The sequence below is a fragment of the Leucopleurus acutus genome (assembly GCF_964270905.1).
Source record: "Leucopleurus acutus genome assembly, chromosome: 1".
Lineage (NCBI taxonomy): Eukaryota > Metazoa > Chordata > Mammalia > Artiodactyla > Delphinidae > Leucopleurus > Leucopleurus acutus.
The window spans coordinates 47530631-47544900 of NC_139142.1; the positions used below are offsets into that span (position 1 = coordinate 47530631).

The 14270-nt window shown below is 38.9% G+C and overlaps 1 protein-coding gene across 1 annotated transcript in view; it reads left to right on the forward strand.

Annotated features, from left to right (window-relative positions):
- TXNDC16 (thioredoxin domain containing 16) overlaps positions 1 to 14270 on the forward strand; it is a gene marked incomplete at its 5' end in the record, with an annotated part of 110487 nt that overhangs the window by 13355 nt on the left and 82862 nt on the right. The window contains one exon of the mRNA XM_082854061.1: positions 10382 to 10503. Within this exon, the coding sequence (XP_082710187.1) occupies positions 10382 to 10503 (122 nt within the window). The remainder of the gene's footprint in view (positions 1 to 10381; positions 10504 to 14270) is intronic.

Here is a 14270-nt window from a genome sequence, read left to right on the forward strand (position 1 = left end):
AATAATTGTCCCAACACAACTGAAATTAATCTCAGTTTTCAAGGTGTGATTTTTTTATACTAAACGCTCATATATATTGGGGTCTACTTTGGACTTTCTGGTTCATTAATCTATTTTTTTTTTTTTTTTTACTAGTACTGTTGCTTTAATTACTGAGGCTTTATAATGTATTGTAATATCTGAAAGGTCCAGGCCCCTTCATGTTTCTGTTTCTAGAATTGCATTTTTGTTCTGTTTACATGTGACATTTAAAATTAGCTTGTCTGGTTTCTTCCTCTCCCTGACTAAATCCTACTAGCATTAAATTTATAAGTTATTTTAGGGACACTTGACATCTTTAGAATGAATCTTCCCATCCCAGAACCAGATGTCTTTCCATTTATTCAAGTTTTCTTTTGTGTTCTCTAGTAGTGTTTTAATGCTTTCTTCATATATGCTTGGACACTGAAATTTATTACTGGGTATTTTATATCTTTTGTTTCTATTGTAAATGGGATTTTTCTTCCATTATCTTCTAATACATACACACTGATAAATTTTTATGTGATCAGTGATCCACAGTTACACTTGAACTTTGCTTCTTTGTAAACAGAAAAGATCAAGGTTTTAGACAATTTCTTAGTCTCAGAATATAGAAAAATTGCAATTGGGGAAGAATTAAGTTAGTAAAATCTAAGACTAGAATAACAAGTGTAAACTTAGGGTAACCCTATACTAAATATTTACGGAATTGTATATTTTTGAACCATCATGGCCAATTAAGTAGTGTATTTTTGGAGGACATTTAAAATATTCCTAAAACATCATTGATTAAAAATATTCTGAGTAAATGGTCTACTAACATTTTTAACACATTGATTTTTCAGGATATATTAATGAAATAAACCAAGTGTTTAGAGCATAGCATTGTTCTGTGTGTGTAAGAAAGGGAGTGTTAAGTCTAAAACTCTGAAGGGTCTTCGATGTTACCCTCCTTGCATAATACTTGCGGAAACACCAAGCCTCTGAATCAGAAATCAGACACAGCGGTAACAGCAATCACAGTAACATGGTAGTACTGGATTTGCCGTACCCAGTTCTCCACAGAGCTACAAGGTGAGAGCCATACGCTTAAATCTGTACTTACAGCAAGGTTTGGAGAAGGAGAACTTAAATTATGAATCTCTGAGTTTACATAGGAGCTGGCAAATCTGCTTTTTCCTTCTGGAGATAGAGTGCTTATCTTTTTCTCTGGAATTTAAACAAATTGCTTGGGGCAGGAGAAAAAGATCTCTACCCCTAAATATAAGCATTTAGCTCCAGGAAAGATAAGGAAGGTTTTATTACCTTTGAATGGGACCAGGTGGCTCCAGAGAAAAGGAAACAAGATTAGAACTTGAAGAGATGTTTTCCATGTTTGTGTACTGCCAATTTTCATCTTCAGGAGACAGGGACTGTGTAGGAACACTGAGAAATCTAGGAGGGATAGTTTTCTAACAGAGACATATATAAATATTTATGGCATATATGTATTTGGTATAAATATTTCAAAGTTTCACAAGAACATGATTATTGGTTTACGGGAAGGGAATGCGGAAGCTGGGATGGGGGGAAGGAGTTGGAGGTGGACTTTTCACTCTTTAACTTTTTGTATACTTCTTGTGTTAGGAGTCCTACAAAAGAGTTAAAATTTGCAAAATAAATAAAATTTAAAATAAAGGTAAGATTATAGATTTATAGTCTACAAATTCTCAGCTCTGTTTTCTAAAATATACATAGTCAAAACCGATGGGGCTTCCCTGGTGGCGCAGTGGTTGAGAGTCCGCCTGCCGATGCAGGGGACACGGGTTCGTGCCCCGGTCCGGGAGGATCCCACGTGCCGCGGAACGACTGGGCCCGTGAGCCATGGCCGCTGAGCCTGAGCGTCCGGAGCCTGTGCTCCGCAACGGGAGAGGCCACAACAGTGAGAGCCCCGCGTACCGCAAAAAAAACCAAAAAAAAAAAAAAAAACCAACAAAAAACCGATGGAATTGTGTGGTTTGGTAACTGTGAGGAAAATTTCACTTCCCAGCTTCTAGATTGGGTTAAGAAGGGTAATATTTAGAGAAAGAAAGTAAAGTAACAATCTTTATTTGTTGATTGAGAATACCATATGTAACCAGTCTGAGGCAAGTCAGATGGAGGTGTAGAAGATTGAGGCACTATAATCTCAAATGTGCTTCGGAATGATATATGAAGAAGTCTGGGTTTATGGAGGATTTATCCGTTGTGTGATCATAGCAGTTTATCTTTTCTGATTGCTGGTTTTCCTCATCTCTTAAATGTTAAAAATTGCACTGTCATTAGATTTTTTTGAAGACCAAATAACGTAATACATCTGAAAATATGCTTTGTGTTTTACCCAGCGCTCTACAAATGTTAGTCGCTTTTTTCTATATAAATGCAGGAAATCTCATTTTGCAATGAAGAAAAAAAGGAATCCAAATTCAAATATCTACCTGCCGTTCTGTTGCACACACAGTACTAATAGAAGTGAGTTCATGCAAGTCCGTGCTGTGACAGTCGCTGGGAATGTTTGCCATGAGGCAGCAGTTGCAAAGAAAGGCCATTTCCCCCCTAGTCATTGTTGACTCATGGAAATCATCAAATGATATTGATACAAAAAGGAAAGACTGTGCAGTACTGTAAGAAACAATGAAATCTCAGTAACTCTTTATTAAGGTGTGCTAATTGATATTCTGTGATAATATTTTGTCAAGTGGAAGATTTCTTTCCTTTTAAGTTAATGTACTACTGATGATAATATGAACTACAAATATTATGGTAATTATTTTCAACTATCATAATTTCTGCTAGTAGTTTATTTTTAACACATTATTGCAGAGCCTGGGTTTTGAGCTTGGATAGAACTTCTGGGGAAAGCTCCTCTTGGAGGTGTCTTCCTTTAAAACTCCTGAGCTGTGCTCAAGCTGGTCCCTTCCTAATAGGTTTTGAGCTATTGTTCCTTCCTTTATCTCTATCAGATTTGTTCCTACACAATATTGTCAGGTGGGTTCCTGTTTGATAGTGACATACTGGGAAATTGTAATAAAAAATTACTTGCCTTGGATTTGAATTCCTCACAGCTCTATGTTAATTGGTAGTAATGGTTATATCCCCAGACTGTGCCTTCTTACACAAAGTCCTTCTACCAGTGCATAACATCGTGTGTGACATGTATTAGGTGTTGAAAAATATTGGATTGATGGATGAATGAATTGGGAAGCTTCACTTTTTGGTTGTTGAAAATTGGAGGAGCAGAAATCTTCTTATATTATAAGCCCATAAGATTGTTTCTGGTGTTAAGAATTTTATAAGTGGTAAGCTGGTAGGAAAATACACAGCGTATGACAAAAAGACTTAGACTGATGTTTTTGAACTTTGTTATTACTTGTACTCTCAATTCAAATTTCAGAGATGGCTTCTGTTTGTTTTTTTAACTGTATTAATTTAGAAAATGCCTAATGAAACATTTTGGGATATTTCATTTTATACATGGATCTGCCTAGAATACTATACAGTCATCCCTCAGTATGCGAGGGGGATTGGTTTCAGCACCTCCCACCCCTGCGCCTTCCTCACCCTCCGTGGATACCAGAATCCCCAGATGCTCAATCCCTCATATAAAATGGTGTAGTATTAGCATATAACCTATGCACATCCTCCCGTATACTTATTTTTTATTTTTTTTGCGGTACGCGGGCCTCTCACTGTTGTGGCCTCTCCCGTTGCGGAGCACAGGCTCTGGACGCGCAGGCTCAGTGGCCATGGCTCACGGGCCCAGCCGCTCCGTGGCATGTGGGATCTTCCTGGACCGGGGCACGAACCCGTGTCCCCTGCATCGGCAGGCAGACTCTCAACCACTGCGCCACCAGGGAAGCCCACTGTATGCTTATTTTTATTTTTAACATCTTTACTGGAGTATAATTGCTTTACAGTGGTGTGTTAGTTTCTGCTTTATAACAAAGTGAATCAGCTATGCATATACATATATCCCCATATCTCCTCCCTCTTGCGTCTCCCTCCCTCCCACCCTCCCTATCCCACCCCTCTAGGTGGTCACAAAGCACTGAGCTGATCTCCCTGTGCTATACACCTGCTTCCCACTAGCTATCTGTTTTACATTTGGTAGTGTATATATGTCCATGCCACTCTCTGACTTCATCCCAGCTTACCCTTCCCCCTCCCCGTGTCCTCAAGTCCATTCTCTACGTCTGCGTCTTTATTCCTCTCCTGCCCCTAGGTTCTTCAGAACCTTTTTAAATTTTTTTTAGATTCCATATATATGTGTTAGCATATGGTATTTGTTTTTCTCTTTCTGACTTACTTCACTCTGTATGACAGACTCTAGGTCCATCCACCTCACTACAAATAACTCAATTTCGTTTCTTTTTATGGTTGAGTAATATTCCATTGTATATATGTGCCACATCTTCTTTATCCATTCATCTGTCAGTGGACACTTAGGTTGCTTCCATGGGCTGGCTATTGTAAATAGAGCTGCAATGAACATTGTGGTACATGACTCTTTTTGAATTATGGTTTTCTCAGGGGATATGCCCAGTAGTGGGATTGTTGGGTCATATGGTAGTTCTATTTGTAGTTTTTTAAGGAATCTCCATACTGTTCTCCATAGTGGCTGTATCAATTTACATTCCCACCAACAGTGCAAGAGGGTTCCCTTTTCTCCACACCCTCTCCAGCATTTATTGTTTGTAGATTGTTTGATGATAGCCATTCTGACTGGTGTGAGGTGATACCTCATTGTAGTTTTGATTTGCATTTCTCTAATGATTAGTGATGACGAGCATTCTTTCATGTGTTTGTTGGCAATCTGTATATCTTCTTTGGAGAAATGTCTATTTAGGTCTTCTGCCCATTTCTGGATTGGGTTGTTTGTTTTTCTGATATTGAGTTGCATGAGCTGCTTGTAAATTTTGGAGATTAATCCTTTATTAGTTGCTTCATTTGCAAATATTTTCTCCCATTCTGAGGGTTGTCTTTTCGTCTTATTTATGGTTTCCTTTTCTGTGCAAAAGCTTTTAAGTTTCATTAGGTCTCATTTGTTTATTTTTGTTTTTACTTCCATTTCTCTAGGAGGTGGGTCAAAAAGGATCTTGCTGTGATTTATGTCATAGAGTGTTGTGCCTATGTTTTCCTCTAAGAGTTTTATAGCATCTGGCCTTACATTTAGGTCTTTAATCCATTTTGAGTTTATTTTTGTGTATGGTGTTAGGGAATGTTCTAATTTCATTCTTTTACAAGTAGCTGTCCAGTTTTCCCAGCACCACTTATTGAAGAGGCTGTCTTTTCTCCATTGTGTATTCTTGCCTCCTTTATCAAAAATAAGGTGACCATATGTGCGTGGGTTTATTTCTGGGCTTTCTATCTTGTTCCGTTGATCTGTCTTTCTGATTTTGTGCCAGTACCATATTGTCTTGATTACTGTAGCTTTGTAGTATAGTCTGAAGTCAGGGAGTCTGATTCCTCCAGCTCTGTTTTTCTTTCTCAGGATTGCTTTGGCTATTCGTGGTCTTTTGTGTTTCCATACAAATTGTGAAATTTTTTGTTGTAGTTCTGTGAAAAATGCCAGTGGTAGTTTGATAGGGATTGCACTGAATCTGTAGATTGCTTCGGGTAGTATAGTCATTTTCACATTATTGATTCTTCCAATCCAAGGACATGGTATATCTCTCCATCTATTTGTATCATCTTTAATTTCTTTCATCAGTGTCTTATAGTTTTCTGCATATAGGTCTTTTGTCTCCTTAGGTAGGTTTATTTCTAGGTATTTTATTCTTTTTGTTGCAGTGGTAAATGGGAGTGTTTCCTTAATTTCTCTTTCAGATTTTTCATCATTAGTGTATAGGAATGCCAGAGATTTCTGTGCATTAACTTTGTATCCTGCTACTTTACCAAATTCATTGATTAGCTCTAGTAGCTCCTGTATACTTTAAATCATCTCTAGATTACTTACAATACCTAATACAGTGTAAATGCTGTGTAAATAGTTGTCAGTATATGAGAAATTCAAGTTTTGTTTTTTAGACTTTTCTGGAATTATTTTTTCCAAATATTTTCCACCTGCAGTTGGCTGAACCTGCAAATGTGGAACCCATGGATACTGAGGGTCAACTGTAATTAATTTAGGTAAAAGTAATTTGTCTGTCTCTCTCCTTTGTCTCTCCCTCTTTCTCCTCCTCCCTTTTTGCTTTTTTTTTTTCCCCTAGGAGTTTTGGTAAGGCAAAATAGAAGGTAACTTTTTTTTTTATTGGGTTGTTTAGAATTTGAATAATGGCAGAAATATGATATAAAAGTGGTCTTTTTGTCTGAGAAAAGGCTGAGCAACCTGCTGCTCTAAAAGCAGGGTCAGGTGGACTCCTGAGTTGTTTTTTTTTTTTTTCTGACACCCATTCAGTTCTTGGCCATATATCTTATCTACCTAATGATTGTGTTAGGAGGGTCTCTGGAAGAGTATGCCAAGGAAAAGGAAGGCCTTTCTGGGGCAGGAAGAGCTCCTAGGTCAGAGCAGCCTCAGGCTGTTTTACCCCATCTATAGAGCAAGAAAATCGCAAGACAGACTTTTCCTTTAACCCATTTCTCCACTTTGGAACTGGAGTGGAGGAGCACAGGCTCATGGAATGGATCCTAGAGATCCCTAGATGTCCCCATATTCTGGAAGTTAACATTAAAAAATATATTAAAGTTAGGAAGCCATTGGGAACAATCATGGAGATCGTGAGATTATGAATGTCATTAGTTTTGGTATTATTACCTCTTGGATAATGACTCTTTAATGAGCTTTGGGACATTAGGCAAGGTAACGTCTTTAAGGCCCATGACCTTATCTGTAAAATGGAGTTAATGATAGTACTGATCTCACATGGTTGCCATGAAAATTAAGCACAACTGAGTGTATTGTTGGGTGTTCTTAGTTATAAGCCCCAGAATCTGGGTCTGACTGGCTTAAGCAGAAGAGGATTTAGAGCAGATGTAGGAAATCTCAGGCTCACTAGAAGGGTTGGAGAACTGGACTCAGGTTTATCTGGCTCTGAATTATTTGGCTCATAATCATGACATGGAGCTAGCCTGCGGGGGACTGCTGCATTACTTCTAGGCATTGGATGCCACAACTTGCATTGCTAGCACTACAGCTGTCATTAGCACTATTGTCATTCCTGCCTTCAAAGCTGACTGTTGCTGCTGCTGCTGCTTCTGGAAATAATTCTGCACTGCTCCTGATTCTTTACATCACTAGCTCCCAGTCTGGGATGTCAGATAAGTGATTCTGGGTCATATAGCCTAGCAGCAGGGAGCCTGGAAAAGCAATTTACAGTATTAGTAGCTTGTATGTGGGGACTTGGGCTCTGCCCACCATGAAGACTTAGAAAACTGGGAATTCCCAAAGCAGAAGAGTCAGGCAATCCCAAAACTGATAAACTGCCACTACTTATATAGTACTTAGTACTATGCCTGACATGTGGGAAGTGTCCCCCCAAACACTGGCTTTTATCAATTTATATTTGCTGGTCTTTATTGAGAAAAAAGTTTAGGGATATTTCTACTCCTAGGTTAGATTTTTGAAGCAAATGGATTAGAGCTGCTAGAGAAGTAAAGGTAAATGGATGGATGTCATTCCCAAGCCGAGAATTTACACGGCAGTCCAATTACTTCACTAGATGGTGTCTTCCAGCAGTTTTGAAGTAACTCAAGGGTAATTCTGGTCTTGCTAGCCAAAACGTATAAGTAGCCAGTAGCCCAGATCGCCACTGAGACTCTGTAGCTATTCATTAGTTGCCTCCCTTTTTACCTGGTTTACCATGTGTGAGTGGTCAGTAATAACATAGTTTAGAAAGTTACAGGCAAAGTGTCAGAAGACCTGGATTAGAATCTCAGCTCTATCAGTGACTACTGGTATGACCTGGAGCAGGTTACTTAATCCCTGAGGTTCTTTCCTCTGTGTGTGTGTGTGTGTGTGTGTGTGTGTGTGTGTGTGTGTGTGTGTAATAAAGAATTTTCCAAGAATATCGTTGAGGATTTAAATGAAAACATGTGAAAATATCTAGCAAATAGTGAGTACTGCCCAGTAAATATTTCTTTTAAAAACAAAACAAGAGCCCTGGGACGTATAGAAATTCAAGTTTTACATTTCTTTTAAAAAGTTGAAATCTGTAATATATAGGTAAATATTTAAGCAGTGTAATTTAGGGCAGCCATTTCAGGGTGCTCCCAAAGTGACAATATTTTTATAATAATACTAAGACGTTTGCCTTTTTCACTTTCCTTCTTTTATGAGTGCGGTTTCTAGAGGCTACATTTTGTGTTGTGTGTGTGATGTCACAACAGAGTGAACGAAGAAGCAGATAAGAGAATCCACCTGTCTTCTATTTAGTCCCATATTAAAGAGACTTGCAAAAATGTAAAACAAGGCCACTCTTTTCATTGGATTTTTCTTTCCTTTTGGAAATTTAGTTATTTTTAATAAGAAAGTGTTATGTTAATATGCAATGGTGTTTATTTTTTATTTTTTTTGTGGTACGTGGGCCTCTCACTGCTGTGGCCTCTCCCGTTGCGGAGCACAGGCTCCGGACATGAGGCCCAGCGGCCATGGCCCACGGGCCCAGCCGCTCCGCGGCACGTGGAATCCTCCCGGACCGGGGCACGAACCCGCATCCCCTGCATCGGCAGGCGGACTCTCAACCACTGCGCCACCAGGGAAGCCCCTATTTTTATTTTTTAAGGGATTAATAAATATTTTAATTGCTATTTTAATTTATATTTTGGCAACTATTGATAAATGTAACCTACATAAACAAAAGCCCTTTGAAGAGCTCAATAATTTTTAAGGGTATAAAGGGATCCTGAGACCAAAAAGTCTGAGAATTGCTGTATTAGTGGAAAGTGCTATGTTTTCCGTAAGAGGAAACTATAATTGACTACTTTATTGGAGTGAACTTTTGCTTACTTGAGTATGTGGAGTTGGAACAGCTTTCAAAAATTCTTAAAGTTTAGCTTAACAAAAGTACGCACACACATGCACACACAAACACACACAGATATGCATGTGGAGATTAAGTGAAATTAGTTGTTAGTGATAGAGAATTTATATAGAAGTAGGAAATTTTTAAATTCTTTTGAATGAAGAAATATGATCAGTTATTCTGATCTATACATTAAAAAGATGATTTGGGGGACTTTTCTGATGGTCAGTGGTTAAGACTCCACGCTCCCAGTGCAGGGGACCCGAGTTTGATCCCTGGTCAGGGAACTAGATCTCACATGCCACAACGAGGATCCTGTGTGCTGCAACTAAGACCTGGCACAGCCAAATAAATAAACATAAATAAATAGAGATTATATTTAAAAAAAGATGATTTGGAAGAATTATGGTCAAGTGGAAAGATCACTAAATTAGGAGTGAGAAGACCTGTTCTATGTTCTGTTCCTGGCTCCTCAGTTCAGTATATGTGTTTTTGAGTAAGTAAGCTCTTCAGTGTTTTGACTTGATCTTCTGTTTCTTCAAATGAAGAATGGCAATAAATAATTCCTGCCCTATGTTTTCTGTCATTCATTCAACAAATACTTATTGAATACTTACAGTGTACCAGGTTCTATTCTAAGTTATGGGTATAGTGATAAAATATGCAAGGTCCCTGTCACAAGAAGGTAACAGTTTAATGAGAGAGGCAGGGATAAACAAGTAAAAAAGTATATGTGAATAATTATAAATTTGATCCTACAAAGGATTAAATAGTGTGAAATTCAAGAGGAAAATGCCACAGACCTACTTCTATAGGACAAACAAGGGAGGCTTCTCTTAAGTCAATGATGTTTAAGCTGAGACCAGATATATGAGAAGGGAACAGCTTTCAACAAAGAGAATGGTGTGTGCAAATGCCCTGGGGGGTTGCCTAAAGTATGGTAGACATGAGGAATAGTAGTATAAAATGATGTTGGAGAAGTAGACAAGGCTTACCATTCAGGGCCCTATAGGCCATGGAAAGATGATTTCAGTATAGATGTGTGAAGGGCTGAAATGTATCCATGGCTGAGAGATTTGTAAGGGGTTATTTGTCCGGAATAGGATGCTAGTAAATAGAGTTTAAATGTATTGAGGTGGTTGTGATGGAGAATACACACACTGTTTCTCACAACTGTCCCTGGTTAATGTTCTTAGTGACAGACTAATGATTTAGAGGGTGATTTTGATTCAGACTTGAAATGCTTAGGTTCTTACTATTGAGAGTTTGTTCAAAAGATTAAATTTCTTTTTTGATTAGGTTCTTTAACCTACTCAAAATATGTATTAAATAACTAAGTACGTGTCAGATTTTTCTACCAACTACATCTTTATTTATTTCAGTGCTCTTCTTTTTAATGAAGTAAAATATATTACCACTCTGGGGGACCTTCAGAACACAGAAAATGCTCTGAAAGGAAAAGCAAACATTGCATTCTCATATGTCAGAGCCATTGGAACACCAGGTATTTATCAACTTTTACATTAATCTTCGTCATGCCTCTATACACGTGTGTTTATGTTGAAGGACTTAACATAGTGTATTTTGACCACAATCTTAATATTTTAAAATAAATTTAAAGTGTCTTTTACTATTATATTTTCTTTCTTCAAGCAGGCAGCATAGTATAGTGCTTGAATGAGAACTCTGGAGCCAGACGCCTAGGTTAGACTCCCTGTTCCACCAGCTACTTACAGTATGACCTTGGACAACTTACTTATTTAGCCTGTTTCCTGGTCACTAAGGTGGTGAAAATAATTGTGCCTACCTCTTAGTGTTATTATGAGGACCAAGTGAATTTGAATAACTTAAAAAGTTTCCTGGTGCTCTGTGTTAGCTATTACTGTTTTTTATTTCCTTACAGTCCTCGTGGTACCTGATATAGTAGTTTATAGTATTTGATAAATGTTGTTGACTGTCTTGGCTTCCTTCTTTACCTTGGTATTTGCTGTTTATGACATATTTTTCTTGATTTTTAAAAAATCTAATTTTGACAGCATCACCTTGCACATTCATAGGTAATTTTGTCATAAAGAAGTTTTTAAATGTTTCATGAACAAATTATAGTTATGCTTTCAGGATTTTTACTTGTTAATGGTTATAACTTGAACATGTTAATATAAAACGTTGTTAAAGACATTTAAAAAATTATATGTACTCTATGAAATAAAATCATTTATTGGAAATTTCAATTTTTATACACATAAAGCTTGATGGCTACACAGTATGCCATTGAACTTAATGTACTTGTAAAATAATGCTCCAGAATCAGCCTGTTTATTGTTTACTTTTCAAGGCCCCTCAGGTTATTGTATTTTGTCCATGGTTTGTAATTGTAATTAACGAGAGGGATGAGCTATACAGGGAGCCAGAAATCCCTGATTTATATTTTAACAGGGTCAGTCTGACTTCTGGGTTTGGAATAGACTAGAAGGAGCAATAGTAGAATAAGGGAGAAAATCAGGAAGTTACTGCAATCATGCAGGCAAGAGATGGTGGTAGGTGGCTTGGACCAGGGTGTTAGCAGTGGTGGTGGCAATACATTTGAATTTTAGCAGTAGTTTGGATGTAAGACTAACTGAGTTTTCTGACATATTGGTTGTAGAATGAGAGAAGAATAGCAGAGACCAGGGTGGCTCTGGGATTTTGGCCTGAGCTATGTGAAAGATGAAATTGCTGATAACTAAGGTGGGGAAGAGTGGAAATAGACAGTTTGGAGAGGAAGCTCTAGAATCCACTTTTGAACATTATACTTGTGGAGTACCCATTAGACAGCCAAGTACAGATATCAACAAGGTAGTGGGATTTTACTAGTCTGCATCTGATAGTGGGGATACAGACTAGGGATATAAATTTGTGACATAAAGTTGTGAGGCCAGAGAAGACCGTGAAGGGAATGAGGCTGGATGCAAAAGAGAAGACTGAACTCATTAGATACTTCATCTTCCACAGGTTAGTAAAGGAGGCAGAAGGAATGGCCTGTGTGTAAGCAAAGTGATGATAGGATTTTATTGACGAGATAGAAGCAATTGTATCAAAGGAAACTGAAAGGTTAATTAGGATGAGAACTACCAGTTGACCATTAATGCTTAGCAGTATGGAAGTTATCCATGCCCTTGATGCACACAATTTTTGTAGAGTGGTAGGGGTAAATGCCTGACAGGGGTGTAAGAGAATAGGTAGAAAGCAACTGGAGACTGTGACTATAGAGACTAATCTGAGAAGTTTTCCTTTTAAGGGAAGGAGAAATATGGGGCAGTGGCTGGAAGAGTATGTGGGGTCAAGTGAAGAATTTTTAAAAAAATTTTTCTTTAATTTATTTTTGGCTGCATTGGGTCTTTGTTGCTGCGCACGGGCTTTCTCTAGTTGCAGCAAGCGGGGACTACTCTTCCTTGCGGTGTGTGGGTTTCTCATGGCGGTGGCTTCTCTTGTGGAGCATGGGCTCTAGGTGCACAGGCTTCAGTAGTTGCAGCACATGGGCTCAGTAGTTGCGGCACATGGGCTGTAGGTGGTGGGCTTCAATAGTTGTGGCTCGCGGGCTCAGTAGTTGTGGCTTACTGGCTCTAGAGCACAGGCTCAGTAGTTGTGCACGGGCTTAGTTGCTCCGCAACATGTGGGATCTTCCTGGACCAGGGCTCAAACCCATGTCCCCTGCATTGGCAGGCAGATTCTAACCACTGCACCACGAGGGAAGTCCTCAAGAATTTTTTAAGAAGCATATTTGTATGTTGACAAAAAAGTTCTTGTAGCAAAAGGAAAATGCATCGTGGAGGAAAAAGAGGGCAGAATTACTGGAGCAACATCTTTGAATAGACTAGAGGAGATGGAATCTAGTGAACAGGGGGAGGGCTGGTTCTTTACTAGGAGCACAGAAAATTCGCCTATGGTATTAGGAGGGAAGACAGAGAATATGGACATCAATTTAGTTAAGGGGGCAGATAGATATGGTGCTGGGAGCTTTTTTGGGTTTTTCTTAATTGGTTCATTTTCTCAATGAAATAGAAATAAAGTGATCAGATAGTTTGAGGAAAGAAGAGATGAAATAGTTGTTTTAGAAGGCCTGAAAATAAAGAATGGTTGCTAGGCAGCAGTAATAGTTGATGCCAGTAATCTAAAGTGAAACCATTGACATGGTGATGCTAGCAGGTTCTTGTTTTCTTTCCTTTTTTTTTTTTTCCCCAGCCATATTCACTTTCATGGATGTAAGTACAGAATAGGCAGATTATTTGATTTAATTTGGACTGTGTTTTAGCTAGACAGGCGGGGGAGTGATTATAAAGACTGACCATGGAATTTAAGCTGGTTTAGGAGGGAAGAGAGGACCCAAGGTGGATAAAGGACAGTGAAAATGGTAGGATTGTAGGTCCGGGAAGGTTAAAGTTATGTACTAGATAGAGTGACCTGGAGATGGAAGGGTGTGTGTGTGTGTGTGTGTGTGTGTGTGTGTGTGTGTGTGTGTGTGTGTGTGTTGGGAGGAGTGCTGGACATTTTGGAGGGATTTGCAGTGATTGGTGATTACAAAGCTTGGAGTGGGACCATGGCAGTGAGTGGGTAAGGCAGGGCTGAAGAGAGATCACTGGAGTCTCCAGAGAAAACCAAGGACTGAAAGGCTAGGATTTTGCAAGGATCATCTATGGGGATAGTAAAATCACCAAGGTTACGTTAGTAGTATTGGAGAGTGTGACAGTGTGACAGAAACAAAATTTTTCATGGAATGAGGGCGATTAACCCTGGCTCGGGTTGTAGATGACGCCAACGAGGCAGAGTGGTGAGTGGAATAATCTCATGATATGTGATTCAAGTGGTAGAAGATTAGGTCGGGGAGGGGAAGATAACTACCTAGAAATGGCAGTGAGGAGAAAAGGGAAAATAAGATATGAAAAGGAAGGAATCTTCAAAGAAATACTTTAAGAAAAGTTCCCAGAACTGAGGGATTTTGAGCTTCCAAATTGAAAGGGCCCACTGAATCGCAGGAGAGTGTTTAAATGCAGAGCCACACGAGAGCATCTCATATTGAATTTTCAGAATATTGGCAACAAACGCTATTCTAAAATCTTTAAGAAAGGAAAAAGTATTGCAGTTAAAGGATCAAGAATCAGAAGGCGGGACTTCCCTGGTGGCGCAGTGGTTAAGAATCCGCCTGCCAATGCAGGGGACACGGGTTCAAGCCCTGGTCCGGGAAGATCCCACATGCCGCGGAGGAACTGAGCCTGTGTGCCGCAACTACTGAGT